This window comes from Tamandua tetradactyla, chromosome 7 (assembly GCF_023851605.1).
Source record: "Tamandua tetradactyla isolate mTamTet1 chromosome 7, mTamTet1.pri, whole genome shotgun sequence".
Taxonomy (NCBI): Eukaryota; Metazoa; Chordata; class Mammalia; order Pilosa; family Myrmecophagidae; genus Tamandua; species Tamandua tetradactyla.
Window position 1 is genome coordinate 171,578,773 of NC_135333.1, and position 19,182 is coordinate 171,597,954.

At 40.1% G+C, this 19,182-nt stretch overlaps 1 protein-coding gene across 12 annotated transcripts in view; it reads left to right on the plus strand.

Annotated features, from left to right (window-relative positions):
- Positions 1 to 13,496: 13,496 nt before the first annotated feature.
- The window catches only part of MYBPC1 (myosin binding protein C1), a 90,676-nt gene continuing 84,990 nt past the window's right edge, over positions 13,497 to 19,182 (plus strand). For 7 of the 12 annotated variants that reach the window (XM_077111779.1, XM_077111785.1, XM_077111780.1 and 4 more), the window contains exon 1: positions 13,498 to 13,749. In XM_077111779.1, the coding sequence (XP_076967894.1) occupies positions 13,725 to 13,749 (25 nt within the window). In that variant the 5' untranslated portion in view covers positions 13,498 to 13,724. Of the gene's footprint in view, positions 13,750 to 19,182 lie in introns of all 12 variants that reach the window. The other 5 variants (XM_077111776.1, XM_077111783.1, XM_077111784.1 and 2 more) reach the window with 3 other exon arrangements.

A 19,182-nucleotide genomic window follows, 5' to 3' on the forward strand; every position in this document is an offset into this window, starting at 1 on the left:
GAGCTGCTTGGGCTGTGCTGCATTGAGTCTCTCATTTAGTCACCAGTCAATTAAATCTAACATCATGCATTGCAGCAGGCATGCCTCCTAGCCGACTGCAGATGTAATCAGCCACAGATGAGGTTCATGTACCATTGGCTCATGTCCACAGCAATAGAACTAGGCACCTTCACCTGGCCAAGTTGACACCTGAACCTAACCACCATGGTTTGCTAATGCAATACATAATAAATGAATTGGCTTTTGCAAAGGTGATTTATTAGGTTACTAATTTACAATTCTAAGGCCATGAAATATCCAAATTAAGATATCCAGAGAAAGACATCTGGACTTTGAAGAAAGGCTGCTGGCATCTGGAATGCCCCTGTCAGCTGGGCAGGCACAAGGATGGCATCTGCTGGTCCTTGATCCTGATTTGTTGCATCCAACTTTTGATTCCAGTGGCTTTTTCTCTAAGCATCTGTGGGTTTCACTTAGCTTCTCTGTGGCAAACTCCAGATTTTATTTTAGGTTAGCATCTCCAAATGTCTGTTTCTTGGTTTCATTTCTCTGCTCCCTGTGTCAGCATTTTCAAGGACTCTGGTAAACTACTCAAGACCTACCTTGAACGGGTGGGGGTCACATCTCCATGAAAACAACCTAATCAAAAGATCCCACCTAAGAATAGGTCTGCCCTCACAAAGATTGGTTTAGGATTAAAGAGCATGGCTTTTCTGGGGTACATTACAGTTTCAAACCAGCACACAAAGTAATAATAAGTTTCAAAAATTTAAATAACACTGGGTACAGATAGTTGTTGTTTTTTGTTTTAAAGTAAGACAGGAAATCCAGAAGCCATAGAGGAAAAGAGTGACAGATTTGAAAAAATAAAAATTTTAAAATTATTTCTGCAGTAAAAGACACCATAAATCAAAAGGCAAAAAAAGAGAGAAAAAAATTATCTGAGACAAAGTTAATATTATATGCAGAACTGTTCTAGTATTCCAAAGCTGCCAGCATGCAACATACCAGAGATGGATGGCTCCTAATAAAAGGGGATTTATTTAGTTAAAAATGTATAGTTCTTCAGAGGAAAGGCAGCTAACTTTCAACTGAGGTTCTTATGTGGGAAGGCTCAGGGTGATCTCTGCTGGCCTTCTCTCCAGGCCTCTGGGTTCCAACAACTCTCCCCAGGGTGATTCCTTTCTGCATCTCCAAAGGCCTGGGCTGAGCTGCAAGTGCTGAGATGAGGTCTGCTGAGCTGCTTGGGCTGTGCTATGTTGAACTCTCTCATTTAAGCACCAGCCAATTAAATCAAACATCATTCACTGCAGCAGACACACCTCCTAGCCGACTGCAGATGTAATCAGCAACAGATAAGGTTCACATGCCATTGGCTCATGCCTGCAGCAATAGAACTAGGCACCTTCACCTGGCCAAGTTGACCAAGTTGATCTTTTATTAAGATCATTAATAAAAAATAGAGCAAAAGATTTGAAAAAAGAAATTCACAGAAGAAGAAAGAGAAGTCAGGGTAAGCGTAACCATGACCTATTGCCCAACCTTTTGAGAAAATGGTCATTCAAATAATGAGTGATCACTTCCCACTTACTAGGTTAACAGTCTTTTTGTGATATGATTTTAATGATAACATCCAGACTAGGAGAAAACAGAGTATAAGAAACAGTCTTATGCACCGCTGATTGAAATGTTGCATAGGCAACCTTTCAGGAAAGTAACCTAGGAAAAATCGATTAAGATTTAAATTGTGCACACCCACTGGCAGCTCACTTTTAATAATCTATCCTACTAATTTAGAAGTATCTCTCTATGATGTTATATAGAACATGGTATTTATTGTAGTACTACTTGTGGTGGTGAAACACTGGAAACAAACTGATAGTCCATCGAAAGAGAAGTAGTTGAGAAAATATGGCAAAATAATGCACATCCACGTGATGAACAATTTTTCAGTTCTAAAAAAACAGTTTTCAGTTTTAAAAAGTGTGGAAAGATGGATATCATAGATTAAATGGAAAAGGCAAGTTGAAGTAAAACATGGATAAAAGGCTCCCTATGTGTGAATATATAAATATGTGTGTTTATATGAAGATAGAGAAAATTAGACCCTAACTCATACCTGGGGGTGAGGATGACATAGGGAGAAGATGAGATAACAATATGGCTTATTATTTATACTTCCTTGGTTGGTGCAGGGAACATTACTGCTTTTATCTTGAAAGATGTGGCAGAAATGATAGTTGCCTATCCAACATCCCTTCTCCCCATTTCTCCTGTGATAACTATTCCAACTCAGCTTTTGAAGAGCTCGGGTTGGTGCTACACTAAGACCAAACAGCAGAGTAGGCAGAGAGTTGAGCATGGGTTTTATTGGGACTTACCAATAGGAGAAGATCTTTTCCAGTGGCAGCCATCTGGAAAATGGAAGTCACTGCCCCACAAATGGCAGGGAGTGCAAGGAACAGCTTATGAGGGTTTAGGACAAGGACATCCCATCGGGTGTGAGAATGGAGTTTTAGCAGAGTCTCGTGACACAGGGGTCTGGAGGTGTGTTATCAACAGTGATCAAGGGAGGGGAGCTCCAATGCTTTGTTTATGATCCCATCTGTACATTTTCCCCCCTCTCCCCTGAAGAGGTCTGATGACTTTCAACTTCTGTCCCTGTCACTGAAGGCAGCTTCGTGCAGTAACTTATTCTCAAGATAGAGGGAGGGCCAGGCACTGGGTCTACACAATAACAGAGTCCCCATTGTCACCGAAAATGAAAGACTACATTTTCCCGTTTCTTTTGTTACCATATTTGGCTATATAACAAAGTTCTGGCCAGTGGGATGTGATGTATTAGATGTGTCATGTGAGACTTCCAAAGGAATCCTTAAAAGGGAGAAGGTGAGTCCTTCTTTTTTTCTTGCCTGTTGCCTGGAATGTGGAGTTAATGGCTAGAGCACTAGCAGACACCTTATACCATGAGGTAACCCACAGGATATTAGAGTGGGAAGAAAACAGGAGCCTCAATTCCTATTGACACTAGGCTACTTGACCCTGGACTTGCTTTATGTGGAGAGAAATACTTCTATCTTGATTCAACTGTTTTTAGTTTGTGGTCTTGTGTAATATGTGACAATCTTCATCTTAAATAATGCAAAAGAAAGAGTCCAATAAAGCATTTACCAAAAGAAAAAAAAAGGCGGCCCTGTTGACCATTTTCCATTTTCCCTTCATCCTGAGAGTGGGAATGGAGATACGGTATCTGAAACCTTCTAGGCAGATATTTAAGGTCTGAAATTGGAGCTAAGTGTTCCAAAGTTATACAGTCCTGAAAAAATTATCCATGGTTACTCACCCTAATTTAAAATCTTCCCTCAACCATCTGATACACTGTACTAGCGTTCATCCTAGAATTCGTACATATTTCCAATTCCTCCACTGATGTTTTGCCTTTTTGTAATCAAATCTTTTATTATCAAAAAGTTCCCAAGTCAAAAAACAAAAAAGTTCCCCAGGTCACAACATATTTTCTCTATGGGTTGCAATATTTCCTGCACATATGTTTTTCAGTAAAATGATCAATGTGTGAAAACCCATCTGGGTTTCTGCAATGCATTGGAAGCTACCCATGGCAGAGAACCTCTTTTGTGGCATGTGTGAAATCTGCCTTTCTCTATAAACATTCTTCTGAAACATGACACTCTGCCCGTATGTCCATTTTATATATGGTATTCAGTATGCTGGGAAATTTGGAGAATTAAAATTAAAGCAAAACAATTGGGTGGGCAATAGTGATCCAGTGGCAGAGTTCTTGCCTGCCATGCCGGAGACCCGGGTTCAATTCCCAGTGCCTGCCCATGCAAAAAATTAAATTAAATTAAATTAAAACATGATTTTTAAGTAGCATTCCATGGTGAAGAAAGGGCTCTCCTTGTGAAACGATGTTCAGGGACTTTCTTGACTGGCTTTTCCCCTGGACATAACTAAAGCATGATGCTATTGAGTTTTAAGTAGCTTCCATCCCTATATGAAAAGTTAGCTTGGCACAGAGTTTGGCCGTGTCTTGACAAAGGAAATTAAGCAGGACAAGGTGGCTAGTTTTTTGTTTTTTTTTTTTTTAATATTTTCATTGAGAATGCTTCACACACAGTCCATACATGGTGCGCAATCAGTGGCTCACAATATCATCACATAGTTGTGTATTCATTGCCATAGTCATTTTTAGAACATTTGCATCACTCCAGAAAAAGAAATAAAAAGAACTCATACATCCGTGACCCCTTTCCCCTCCCTCTCATTGACCACTAGTATTTCAATCTACCCATTTTTTTACCCTTAGGATGGCTGTTTTGAAAAAATCAATCAAAATCTCTTGAAATTGATCACACACAAAAAAAATCCACATCAATGGCACAAGACTAGTCATCTTTATAAATAAATTCATTTCAGTCCTTGACTCTGAGGTGCTGTGCATGTGGACAAAGTAAGGTGTCTTTCTGAATTTGACCACCTGTAGTTTACTTTCATAATGTATGGGGCAGAAAGTAGCCAGAGCTGACATATTCTACCAGTATCTTAGATTTATGTTTCAGTTGCCATCTTGAAACGGTACAATGGCTGGTGGCCTTTCTGATTTTGTTTTTTGCCATAGCCTGTATGTTTTTTAAGTATATAATTCAGTAATTTTTAGAATACTCACAAAATTGTGCCATCATTACTACTAATTCCAGAACATTCTTATCATCCCCCCCTAAAACCATGCCTTTTAGTAGTCACTCACTGCCCAGTCCACCCACCCCCTGTCCCCAGGCAACCATTCACCTGGATTCTGACTCTGGACTCACAGACCCTGAACCTTCCTTGTAAAGAGAACACACAGCATGTGATCTTTCATGCCTGGCTTCTCTCACTTAGCATAATGTTTTCACGTTGCAGCCGTGTTGTAGCATGCTTCAGTACTTCATTCTTTATGTGCCCTGCTAGTTTTTTTTTATTAATTAAAGAAAAAAAAGAAATTAACACAACATTTAGAAATCATTCCATTCTACATATGCAATCAGTAATTCTTAACATCATCACATAGATGCATGATCATCATTCCTTAGTACATTTGCATCGATTTAGGAAAAGAACTAGCAAAACAACAGAAAAAGATATAGAATGTTAATATAGAGAAAAAAATAAAAATAATAATAATAGTAAAAAAAAGAAAAGGAAAAAGAAAAAAAAGACAAACAAACAAACAGACAAAAAAAAAACCTATAGCTCACATGCAGCTTCATTCAGTGTTTTAACATGATTACTTTACAATTACGTATTATTATACTGTCCATTTTTGAGTTTTTGTATCTAGTCCTGTTGCACAGTCTGTATCCCTTCAGCTCCAATTACTCATTATTTTACCCTGTTTCTAACTCCTGCTGGACTCTGTTACCAATGACATATTCCAAGTTTATTCTCGAATGTCGGTTCACATCACTGGGACCATACAGTATTTGTCCTTTAGCTTTTGGCTAGACTCACTCAGCATAATGTTCTCTAGGTCCATCCATGTTATTACTTGCTTCATAAGTTTATTCTGTCTTAAAGCTGCATAATATTCCATCGTATGTATATACCACAGTTTGTTTAGCCACTCGTCTGTTGATGGACATTTTGTCTGTTTCCATCTCTTTGCAATTGTAAATAACGCTGCTATAAACATTGGTGTGCAAATGTCCGTTTGTGTCTTTGCCCTTAAGTCCTTTGAGTAGATACCTAGCAATGGTATTGCTGGGTCGTATGGCAATTCTATATTCAGCTTTTTGAGGAACCGCCAAACTGCCTTCCACAGTGGTTGCACCATTTGACATTTCCACCAACAGTGGATAAGTGTGCCTCTTTCTCCGCATCCTCTCCAGCACTTGTCATTTTCTGTTTTGTTGATAATGGCCATTCTGGTGGGTGTGAGATGATATCTCATTGTGGTTTTGATTTGCATTTCTCTAATGGCCAGGGACATTGAGCATCTCTTCATGTGCCCTTTGGCCATTTGTATTTCCTCTTCTGAGAGGTGTCTGTTCAAGTCTTGTAATTGGGTTGGCTGTCTTTTTGTTGTTGAGTTGGACAATCTCTTTATAAATTCTGGATACTAGACCTTTATCTGATATGTCATTTCCAAATATTGTCTCTCACTGTGTAGGCTGTCTTTCTACTTTCTTGATGTAGTTCTTTGGTGCACAAAAGTGTTTAATTTTGAGGAGCTCCCATTTATTTATTTCCTTCTTCAGTGCTCTTGCTTTAGGTTTAAGGTCCATAAAACCACCTCCAATTGTTAGTTTCATAAGATATCTCCCTACATTTTCCTCTAACTGTTTTATGATCTTAGACCTAATGTTTAGATCTTTGATCCATTTTGAGTTAACTTTCGTATAAGGTGTGAGATACGGGTCTTCTTTCATTCTTTTGCATATGGATATCCAGTTCTCTAGGCACCATTTATTGAAGAGACTGTTCTGTCCCAGGTGAGTTGGCTTGACTGCCTTATCAAAGATCAAATGTCCATAGATGAGAGGGTCTATATCTGAGCACTCTATTCAATTCCATTGGTCGATATATCTATCTTTATGCCAATACCATGCTGTTTTGACCACTGTGGCTTCATAATATGCCTTAAAGGCAGGCAGCGCGAGACCTCCAGCTTCGTTTTTTTTCCTCAAGATGTTTTTAGCAATTCGGGGCACCCTGCCCTTCCAGATAAATTTGCTTATGGTTTTTCTATTTCTGAAAAATAAGTTGTTGGGATTTTGATTGGTATTGCATTGAATCTGTAAATCAATTTAGGTAGGATTGACATCTTAACTATATTTAGTCTTCCAATCCATGAACATGGTATGCCCTTCCATCTATTTAGGTCTTCTGTGATTTCTTTTAACAGTTTTTTGTAGTTTTCTTTATATAGGTTTTTTGTCTCTTTAGTTAAATTTATTCCTAGGTATTTTATTCTTTTAGTTGCAATTGTAAATGGGATTCGTTTCTTGATTTCCCCCTCAGCTTGTTCATTACTAGTGTATAGAAATGCTACAGATTTTTGAATGTTGATCTTGTAGCCTGCTACTTTGCTGTACTCATTTATTAGCTCTAGTAGTTTTGTTGTGGATTTTTCTGGGTTTTCGATGTATAGTATCATATCGTCTGCAAACAGTGAAGTTTTACTTCTTCCTTTCCAATTTTGATGCCTTGTATTTCTTTTTCTTGTCTAATTGCTCTGGCTAGAACCTCCAACATGATGTTGAATAATAGTGGTGATAATGGACATCCTTGTCTTGTTCCTGATCTTAGGGGGAAAGTTTTCAATTTTTCCCCATTGAGGATGATATTAGCTGTGGGTTTTTCATATATTCCCTCTATCATTTTAAGGAAGTTCCCTTGTATTCCTATCCTTTGAAGTGTTTTCAACAGGAAAGGATGTTGAATCTTGTCAAATGCCTTCTCTGCATCAATTGAAATGATCATATGATTTTTCTGCTTTGATTTGTAGATATGGTGTATTACATTAATTTATTTTCTTATGTTGAACCATCCTTGCATACCTGGGATGAATCCTACTTGGTCATGATGTAAAATTCTTGTAATGTGTTGCTGGATTCGATTTGCTAGAATTTTATTGAGGATTTTTGCATCTATATTCATTAGAGAGATTGGTCTGTAGTTTTCTTTTTTTGTAATATCTTTGCCTGGTTTTGGTATGAGGGTGATGTTGGCTTCATAGAATGAATTAGATAGTTTTCCCTCCACTTCGATTTTTTTGAAGAGTTTGAGGAGAGTTGGTACTAATTCTTTCTGGAATGTTTGATAGAATTCACATGTGAAGCCGTCTGGTCCTGGACTTTTCTTTTTAGGAAGCTTTTGAATGACTAATTCAATTTCTTTACTTGTGATTGGTTTGTTGGGGTCATCTATTTCTTCTTGAGTCAAAGTTGGTTGTTCATGTCTTTCCAGGAACCCGTCCATTTCATCTAAATTGTTGTATTTATTAGCGTAAAGTTGTTCATAGTATCCTGTTATTACCTCCTTTATTTCTGTGCGGTCAGTAGTTATGTCTCCTCTTCCATTTCTGATCTTATTTATTTGCATCCTCTCTCTTCTTCTTTTTGTCAATCTTGCTAAGGGCCCATCAATCTTATTGATTTTCTCATGGAACCAACTTCTGGTCTTATTGATTTTCTCTATTGTTTTCATGTTTTCAATTTCATTTATTTCTGCTCTAATCTTTGTTATTTCTTTCCTTTTGCTTGCTTTGGGATTAGTTTGCTGTTTTTTCTCCAGTTCTTCCAAGTGGACAGTTAATTCCTGCATTTTTGCCTTTTCTTCTTTTCTGATATAGGCATTTAGGGCAATAAATTTCCCTCTTAGCACTGCCTTTGCTGCGTCCCATAAGTTTTGATATGTTGTGTTTTCGTTTTCATTTGCCTCGAGGTATTTACTAATTTCTCTTGCAATTTCTTCTTTGACCCACTCGTTGTTTAAGAGTGTGTTGTTGAGCCTCCACATATTTGTGAATTTTCTGGCCCTCCGCCTATTATTGATTTCTAACTTCATTCCTTTTTGATCCGAGAAAGTGTTGTGTATGATTTCAATCTTTTTAAATTTGTTAAGACTTGCTTTGTGACCCAGCATATGGTCTATCTTTGAGAATGATCCATGAGCACTTGAGAAAAAGGTGTATCCTGCTGTTGTGGGATGTAATGTCCTATAAATGTCTATTAAGTCTAGCTCCTTTATAGTAATATTCAGATTCTCTATTTCTTTATTGATCCTCTGTCTAGATGTTCTGTCCATTGATGAGAGTGGTGAATTGAAGTCTCCAACTATTACGGTATATGTGTCTATTTCCCTTTTCAGTGTTTGCAGTGTATTCCTCACATATTTAGGGGCATTCAGTTCGGTGCATAAATATTTATGATTGTTATGTCTTCTTGTTTAATTGTTCCTTTTATTAGTAGATAGTGTCCTTCTTTGTCTCTTTTAACTGTTTTACATTTGAAGTCTAATTTGTGGGATATTAGTATAGCCACTCCTGCTCTTTTCTGGTTGTTATTTGCATGAAATATCTTTTCCCAACCTTTCACTTTCAACCTATGTTTATCTTTGGGTCTAAGATGTGTTTCCTGTAGACAGCATACAGAAGGATCCTGTTTTTCAATCCATTCTGCCAGTCTATGTCTTTTGATTGGGGAATTCAGTCCATTAACATTTAGTGTTATTAATGTTTGGATAATATTTTCCTCTACCATTTTGCCTTTTGTATTATGTACATCATATCTGATTTTCCTTCTTTCTACACTCCTCTCCATACCTCTCTCTTCTGTCTTTTCGTATCTGACTCTAGTGCTCCCTTTAATATTTCTTGCAGAGCTGGTCTCTTAGTCACAAATTCTCTCAATGACTTTTTGTCTGAGAATGTTTTAATTTCTCCCTCATTTTTGAATGACAATTTTGCTGGATATAGAAGTCTTTGTTGGCAGTTTTTCTCTTTTAGTAATTTAAATATATCATCCCACTGTCTTCTAGCTTCCATGGTTTCTGCTGAGAAATCTACACATAGTCTTATTGGGTTTCCCTTGTATGTGATGGATTGTTTTTCTCTTGCTGCTTTCAAGATCCTCTCTTTCTCTTTGACCTCTGACATTCTAACTCGTAAGTGTCTTGGAGAACGCCTATTTGGGTCTATTCTCTTTGGGGTGCGCTGCACTTCTTGGATCTGTAATTTTAGGTCTTTCATAAGAGTTGGGAAATTTTCAGTGATAATTTCTTCCATTAGTTTTTCTCCTCCTTTTCCCTTCTCTTCTCCTTCTGGGACACCCACAACACGTATATTTGTGCCGTTCAAATTGTCCTTCAGTTCCCTGATCCCCTGTTCAAATTTTTCCATTCTTTTCCCTATAGTTTCTGTTTGTTTTTGGACTTCGGATGTTCCATCCTCCAAATCACTAATTCTATCTTCTGTCTCTTTAAATCTATCATTGTAGGTATCCATTGTTTTTTCCATCTTTTCTACTTTGTCCTTCACTTCCATAAGTTCTGTGATTTGTTTTTTCAGTTTTTCTATTTTTTCTTTTTGTTCAACCCATGTCTTCTTCATGTCCTCCCTCAATTTATCGATTTCGTTTTTGAAGAGGTTTTCCATTTCTGTTCGTATATTCAGCATTAGTTGTCTCAGCTCCTGTATCTCATTTGAACTATTGGTTTGTTCCTTTGACTGGGTCATATTTTCAATTTTCTGAGCATGATCCGTTATCTTCTGCTGGCGTCTGGGCATTTAGTCAGATTTCCCTGGGTGTTGGACCCAACAGGTTGAAAGATTTTTCTGTGAAATCTCTGGGTTCTGTTTTTCTTATCCTGCCCAGTAGGTGGCGCTCGTGGCACTCGTTTGTCTGCGTGTCCCACCAGTAAAAGGTGCTGTGGGTCCTTTAGCTTTGGAAAACTCTCGCCGTGGGGAAGGTTCGCCAGCCGAAGCAGCTTGGAAGAGTGCCAATCCCAATCTCCCAGCCAGCCCGGGGATCCAAACGCGGGGAGGGTTGCCGGCCGCCCCAGCCCAGGAGAGCGCCCGTCCGAATCTCCTAGCCGGCCCGGGGCGCCAAGCATGACGGGAGGGCGCCAGCTCCCGCAGCCCGGGGGAGTGCACCGTTCCCAGCCGGACCAGGAAGCCACGTGTTTGGAAGGGACCCCGGTCACCATTCTCCGCGGCCTGGGGATCTCCGATTCAATTCTCCCAGTTGGTCCAGGGGGCCGCGCGTGGGGGGGGGTGCCAGCCGCTGCGGCTTGAGGGGACCGCCTGCCCAATTCTCCCAGCCGGCCCGGGAAGGAGGGAGGGAGGGCCTCCGGCCGCCTGCCGCTCCGGCCCGGGGAAGCCCGCGCCCCTCGGCGATCTCACCGGAGCGGGTTCTCCCAGCCAGTCAGCCATTCCAGAATGGGGCACGCTGTCTTTTTGATCTCTGTTTGGCTCCAGGAGCTGTTCTGTATCATTTCTACTCCCCTAGTAGCTGTTCTGGAGGAAGAATTAGCCAACACAACCCGACTCCTCCGCTAGCTGCAATCTGACCGCGTTGATCTTCCTCTTTTATTTAGTTTTGGTGCTTCTAGTTTGCAAGCACAATTCTTCGTGAAGGAAAAGTATCTTAAAGCCAAATAAAGTGAAGTTACTGACTTGAAGGGCAGGTACTCTTAGAAATTTTGTTCTTGTTTGCAAGCTATTTCGTGATTTCATCTTCGACTTTGCCTGTTCTTCTCGCCTGAATACGTTATATACTTTTGCACCCAACTATAGAGTAGCCCACAATCACAGTCCACAAACTTTAAAATCAAAACCAAATAGGGCTTAAGCTATGCCGAAGAATTGTGCTCAACCCTTCTAGTGGCTGGCGGGGATCACACAGTGAAATATGACGAGCTAGCAGGAAAGCAGGATCCGTGGCACGTAAGTTACAGAATTTAGGAAAAACATAACGCCGGCTCTGCATACTAAAACTCACTGAGAACATGCAGTTCGCTACGACTCTTCAAAGTGTGAATAGCGTGTTTACTGAATTGATTCATCAGAGGGAGCAGTTTCCCAGATCGCCTGACCCTACGTCCCCTTTCCTCTTCTCAAATTCCCATGCCTTTTCCTCAAAATCCTTTCCTGCCGGCCAACAGAAACTTGCTTGGCACAACGTCTTCACCTATACTGAGTCTTCAGTTTCTTGCAGGAAGTACAAATCCAAGCGGTGAAGAAAGCCAGCGCGTCCCGAGATGGTCCCAAAGGCTCCTGAAAGTGCAAGACCTGAGGAGGCATCTGACTCTAAGGGGACGCCTTAAAATGGCGCAATTTGAAACAAAATCCTTGGCTATTCCGATAAATCAGCAAGCACCCTCCGCACAAGTTTCGGTCGTTACCCTGCCGGGGTCGCCACCAAACCAGAGAAGCCGCCCTTGAGGATACAGAACACCACGTGACCCTCTACCCGAGCGCGACGCGGACCCCACGCCACTCAGCATGAATCCTGTACTGCAGATCCCCTCAGGGCGGGACCCTTCACAGGCAGCCTCCCAGCACCAACCCCCTCGCACCAGCTCGGCTCACGCGCACCCAGACACCCCCTGCTAGTTTTTTAAAGGACATGTCTTGATAAAAGGTAAATGCGTAGTATTCCATAATAGAAACCTTCACTATGTTTGGAGGAGAAAATAAGACAACATATTCAATGTGGAAATTTGACTTGGCACTTGACATATTAATAAAAAATAAGATGTAAATATAATAAAGTTCAAAAATAAAATCCAATAATTAAGACCCGATAAAGATGAAGAGCTAATGAGAGCATAAAAATTATCTGAAAGATATTTTTTACTTTCTAATCTTAGCAGAATTAAGGTATATGTTGATTTAGCATATCCTGATTTGTAATTTACTTTAGTTTTTTTTAATAAAAGGATATTTATTCTTTGTGTTTATTGGTTTCATAAAAGTACCATCATTAACTTAATGATGCCTCTATGCCTACATATTTAGATTGTTTCTATTTTGCTACCATAGTATTCAATCTGATAATCATCTTTGAAAATCTGTTTTTCTCAATTACCAATTGTTTCCTTAGGTTACAATACAGAAGTGGAATTAACTGGATCAAAAACTCTTGGTAAGTATTGCCAATTGACAAGCAAGAAATTTATATCAAGCTAAGCTCTCACTAACAATCTAAAAAGACTGCCCCACTCATTTCATTTTTCCTGTTTTGACCACTTCCTCGGTCTTTGCTGAGACTGGTAAAATATGTACTTACATGTATATGAGTGTGTATGTGTGTATATAGTGTCATTTCTTTTGTTTTTATGATAAATTCTGAAATTAAATGTTTTTAAAACATTCTACATACTACTTAATATTCATATTTATATATTATTCACATGTACAAACATTCAGATACTCTCATCTGTGCTTTATGCCAGCTTAGTGTCGTTTAATGTTCTTTTTTCTAACCAACATTTTATGTATCAAGATATGACTGCATTTTTCTTTTATGACTGCATTTTTTTTGTCCTATATATCGCAAATATTTTCCCAGCATCTTTTTTCCTATTTTCTGGTTTTCCAGTGTAAATTATTTTGGTCAAGTTTTCAGAAATAGCCTAGTTACAAGCAAATTTAATTTTTCAATCAAGAACCCATGTCAATTAAAGATCACTTAGGTATTCTGGCTACCATATAAAGGGGATAAATATTTTGACAAATACTACTTGAGCATCCAAGTTTTATAATTTATTCGCGTTTTAGGAATGGACCCACCTGTGTGATATCTGATTTGCTTTAATGTTTACCACCGAGCAAGCTTTTTGCCCTCCTGAGCCGGCATATGCACGCGTCAGGCAGAAAGAGAGGAACAAGAGGAGCACGAGGCTGCAGCTGAATTTAGAAAGTCAGAGGTGCTCGCATCAGCCACATGAGATGGACAGGAGATTCCTTCCAGTAGGCATGAGAGCAGAGCGCAGACAACAGATGTGGGAAAAGTCCTCGTGGCCATAAAGCCCCAGCATCTTCCCTCTGCAGGAGGGGAGGTGCCAACGTGATTGACATCCCGAGGCAGGATAAAAGCCCGGGGTTTGCCCCCCACTGCTTGTCACCCTGACCAACACCATCTCTCCGCCGCTCGTGGGGTTTCTGTCAACTAGCACTGCAGGGGAGAAAACGCTTTGGAAAATAACATTTACTTGTGGCCATGCCAGAGCCCACTGCGAAAGAGGGTAAGACTCATCCGTAAATCTTTTTGTTGTACTTTTTAATAAAGTTTGTTTATTTGTTGTTTTTGAACCAACATCCATTGTTTTTAGACAGAATATATAATGTCAATCCACTGATTTAAAGAAAAGTTCCTTTAGAGTAAAAAGGACAGAGGAAATACATAGGAAGAGTGTAAGCAACTAAAAAAGTTTATCTAATTATATTTTATGCAGGGATACTGACAAAAATTATCAAATTAGAATTTTATCATTCAATCTCAAGGGATCCTTAAAGTGTAATTTCAGGATGTTAATTGACAACAGTGAGCAGGTTGCATTTTAAAGCAAATTTTCTGAGGTTCAATCAGAAAATTTTCACCATGTGTTTGCAATGTTGGGGAGGGAACTTGGAAAGTTTCCTTACATGTTTAATAAATTTGATCAAGATTTCATAAAGGAATTTGTGACAATATTTCAGGATTTGTTGTATTTTTTCATGGAAAGACATTTAAAACATACAGATGCATGATTTTTTTTGCTTTTGTCAGTGTTTTTAGAGCTTCGGTTATTAAATACTTGCCTGGGAAGAAAATCAAACAGCTGGGTGGGTAAAAGAGAATACTTCTGGATATCACTGATAAATTATGTTCTTTCAGAAGTTTTCTGAAGATAATTTCATAATATGTAAACTTTTAAAAATAATTATGTATAAAACATGGACATAGTCTTCATTAGAAGAATATTTCCTCCAATAAAAAAGTTTCTCCTTTCTATAAGAAAAAGATTTGAATGGTATTTTAAAACTAACAAATAAATTAGAATTAGTCGTTACTAAAATTACTAATGGAAATCCCAAATTAATAGCACAAGTATATTAAGCGTTTTTTCGAATGGAAATATCTTAAAGCAATGTCATTTTATTCTCATTAGTTTTCATTAGTATTCTCTGAGCTTTTATTTTTCATTCCTGCAACTGAAAGCACACACAAAGATGAACAGAGGACGTGAAAGTAGTATTTAGTGTTTCAGCTTTGTTTTTGATCTTCAAAAATTATTTCTAGCCATTATTTTGAAGATCATTGACAAAGATGCTACACACTGAGCTCAAATTTGAAACAGTAACCAAATTATCAAAAGCCTTTTTAGTGTATTTTCTTTATGGAATTAAGTAACCAGTGTTGACAGGCTATGGTGATCGGTTTACACATTGGCTTTACTTAGCGGCCGAGGCCACTGGCAGATGAAGTCTTCTACCCAAAATAACCGCACCAAATGTGGGCATTAATAGGGGGACTTAATCCCGACTCCAGCCCCTGCTGAAGTGCCTTATTTGCAATGCAAATGATTTACTTATCTATCCAAGTGTCCGTCTCATTTGATCTGTCACTTGACTAGCCTCTTTAAGACTTACTTGGTTTGGGTGCAATGAACTCTGTTTCCTCACCAAGGGACACACTATTGTTTCAGTTATCCTGAATTTAGTGGACGATTCTGCATTTGTCATTTTAAAGCCCAATTGAAAATGACAAGAAAGCTGAAGACCTAATAAAAAGGTGACAGGCTGTGGAGCCTATAAAGCTAATTGAATTATTCTCACTGCTAGATGCTATGAAGTTTTACTTTTGCCTGACGCTTGAATCTGATCCATTCTACTTTTAGAAAGAATGACATTTTAGAGCTACAAAGTGAAATATATACCTTTAACTTTGGGTCCCCAATATATATTTCTTTTCCTTTTGGATAAATTGACATGGATACCAGTCTCTATTACCTTCTTTGCTATAATAGCACGGTTGACACACTGTGTACGAGTCCCTTTTCCCCCCTTGTCCCCCCACTCCCACCCAAGGACAGTAATTTTATACCCATAGATTCTTTCATTAGTTTAAATTTGGATGGTGGGGAGTAGGGGTAAATATATATATACTGATATATTTAAATTTCTTTGAGAAAGTGCAGGGATTTTTGTTGCCTTACCAGAATAAGTAATTCATGAAGGAATAAAACTTTGAAGACATTTCCTGATGAAATTGCATTTTGCTGTTGTTTCCATGAGAAGAGTAAGGAATATGGCAATATGGAGTTGACTCTCCTGGCCCTTGCTGTGACTTTTCACTGGGATTGGTTTTGGTCTTTAGAAGCATCCTTCAAAACCCAGCCCCAAGAATAAGACAAGCCACCAGACCAGTCCTTCAGGGTCATTTGAAATGACCTGCAGAAACCAGAAGCACCTGGCAACTTCTCAAAAGAGGCTGGGTTTTCATCCCTGAAGGTGAAGGTGGGCAGACTGCCGGCCTACAGTGCTCTAGTTCTAGGAGCTTTGCGTTGGGTCTTGGGAGTGCTGCTCCCTCTAAGGGGGGAGGAAGGACAGGCACCATTTTGGTCCTCCAGGATAAAGCCTAACAATTAGTCACCAGCCCTTTCTAAGGCTCTTGGAAATATTTTGGGAATCCCAGTAACATCTCCTGGAGGAAAAAAAAATGTTGTTTTTAGGGACCAGCCCCTTTCCATCCCCCTCCTCTCCGCCTTCCTCAATCGTGTAGTTATTCTTCGGAAAACTGTGATTTGTACTGTCAGTTCCAGAAAGAAAAACAGGCTTATCTTATACTTGGAATTCATGCAGACCTGAGGCCTGGTCAATTTAAGTTAGTCCAATCAAATGGTGTGAGAGAAGAGGGTCCGGGGGGAAGCTGCACTGTGGGAATCTCCCAGAGCGCCTTACTGATGCTTCGTTTATGCATCAACTGTTAATTGAGCAACCAACGCGCTGGCCGTGGGGCTTCGAAGATGCAGCCAGCACCGCCTCTCCCTGAAGCCCTCCGGCTCCATTGTCCCTGGGCTCTGCCACATAAAGGAGGCACCTTCTGCTCGAAATTCCTCTTTTCCTGTCAAAAAGTAATCTTATCAAAGTGAAATTTAAAAATTGCAATCGATTTCCTTCTGCGGTAGAATCGCTAATCGTTTAAAATCGTTTAAAATCGCTAATTGTTAAAAAATGCATTGCAGAGCCATGCAAATGCTCTGCAATGCATTTTTTTAAAAAAGGATTTTCTCAGAATTTTTCTCTCTGCAGTATATGGGGATTAAAACTGTAAAACCCAGTTCTTGAAAATACTTAGACAATCGTGAATTGTCACATACTACAGAACCCAGAGCATTTTTCTTCTAAAACCCTGAGCTGACATGAATTTCACTTTTTGTTCTGTGATATACCAGGCCCTGTTGCATTTTATGTATTAAACTCGTAGGGAGAAGGCAAAAAAAATTGGTGCCTATGGGCCATCCAAACCACCCTGGCAGAGTCAGCGTCCTTTCCTCATCTTCCATGTAAGATTCCTTCCTGAAAATTCAAAACGGTGGCAAAGCGTGGGCTCATTTATGACCATGAGTTTTGAGGGGCTCTCGGCTCATTCCAGAAATCACAGCCCTGGTGTTCTAGCGGGAGGCGCCTGCTGCCCCGGAGGGCGGCATCCACCGTCTTCTCCTCGCCGCCTTAGGTCTTTTCCAGCGCGGATAGGCGGGAGGGGGCCATCGAGAACGGTTTCTTTCCGGCCATGGGGGCTTCCCCCCTTTCTATATCTTTCCTTCTTGGTGGGCGGGGATCGACCTCACGCCCCCCTCCCGCGAGGCCCGGAACCCGTGCGAAGGCGGAGCGGCCGCCACTACCTTTCGCCTGGAGGCTGAGTCATGGGCAGAGAAGGGCCCCGCGGGGGGCGGGGGGCGGGGGGGGGCGGCCTGCCTGGGGTCCCTCCCCGCCCCCGCGTCCCACCTGCGCCACACCCACCGCCGGTCCCAAGCGCCAGCATTAATTTGTCTTCAGAACAGTTTTCTTTTATAGAGAATATCACTTTCATGCCAAATTGAGGAAATGCTAACAGTTTGTTTGGAGTTGGGGAATAGAATGGGGGAGGATGGCAGAGGTTTTATTTTCTCAAGGGCAACTGTTCTCCTCCTAGCTCCATTTAGGCCTAGTGGAGGATTTGGGTGAGGAAGAAAATGTATGCATGGATGCCACTATATGTACATGTATGTGCGTGTGTGTGAACACCGCTATACCGTTGTACTTCTATACGTGCCTGGGAAAAGCATCGCCGTGCTCTTTGGGAACTTTATGGCATAAATGTGAGCGCCCTGGTGTGAGGACTGCGCTGGGCAAGTGCACCCTGGAGGGCTCAGCGCTTGGCCGTGTCACTCCTTTTCAGTGACCTGCTTTTATGACTGCCCGTACTGCACCTGTTAGGAAGATAAATAAAGGACTGGCCAATTCTTTCCTCTCAAGCGTCCTAAATATATCGCCTTAAAAAACCTTTGGAAGACAAGATGTATCCTTGCTTCTCATCCAGAAAATCTAAAGAAGTCTCGCTCTCGTTTTCAGGCCCTGAAAGTCACAGCAATGAAGTCAGGGGTTAGGAGTTCACAGGACAGGACCAGCCCTGAGGTCAGGCTTTCTGGAGGGGCCAGGGCAGGGGAGAAAGGGAAAGAAGCACTTGCGAGCTGTTACCCTCTCAAGGGCTCGCTTTATTTCGGCCATGAGACGCAGCGCTTAAACATTTTATTTTAGGTTCTTTGTGTACACACAGAGTTTTCTTATTGATGCAATTGCAAAGTCTTCCGGGATCCACCACAAATGTTGGAACAAGTTACCGAGGCTGACATTGCTTTTAAAAAATGCCTGGGCACCCACAAATAAATTACTGTTCCTTCAAAAACTTAACTGAATATGAAACAATGTTCTTGCAATACTTCTGTAGACAAATGTATTCTCTTTTGACGATTTTAGAGAATTGTTGGAGGAGGCTGCTGTTTAAGGAAATTATGGCTATTGCTTTTATTATCCTAGAAGGCATGTTTTTGTTATTTTTGCTTAAATTTCTTATGCTCGTTTTATGTAGCTTTTATTTGAACACAGAGAAATGAATTATTATTATTATTATTAATTACTATTTCTATCTGTCTACTTCCTTAATGGCATATGAAACCTATAGGAGATGCAAAATCACCTTGGCAGCCAGTTACCCCTGTGGGTAATTCTAGACTCATCTCTAGACATGTGTGTGTCAGATGATAAAGTCAGAATTAGAGCCCTAAAATGAGTAAAACATTTTTTAATTTCATATGTGCGTTTGATGGGATGTGGCCCCTTCCTCTTTGTTTTGATTCCATGTCCATTCTTGATGGGCGTGGGTGACTTTTATGGAGTCATTGGTTTATTCAGAGTACTGAACCCTGGGGAAACTCAATAAATGTGCAGAAAAGTACTTACTGAATTACAGTGTTTAGAATTGTCATGAGGTAGCTGTTGTTTATTCCAAAGCTGTTTCCTAAAATTTGAGAGCAGAGTGATTAAGGAAGATGGAACTGTGAAAAAGACGTAAAGAAGACATTATCATTAACTTTCTAAACATATGCAAATGACCTCAGCCACAAAGCAGGGCACCTGTCCAGCAGCTTGTCACA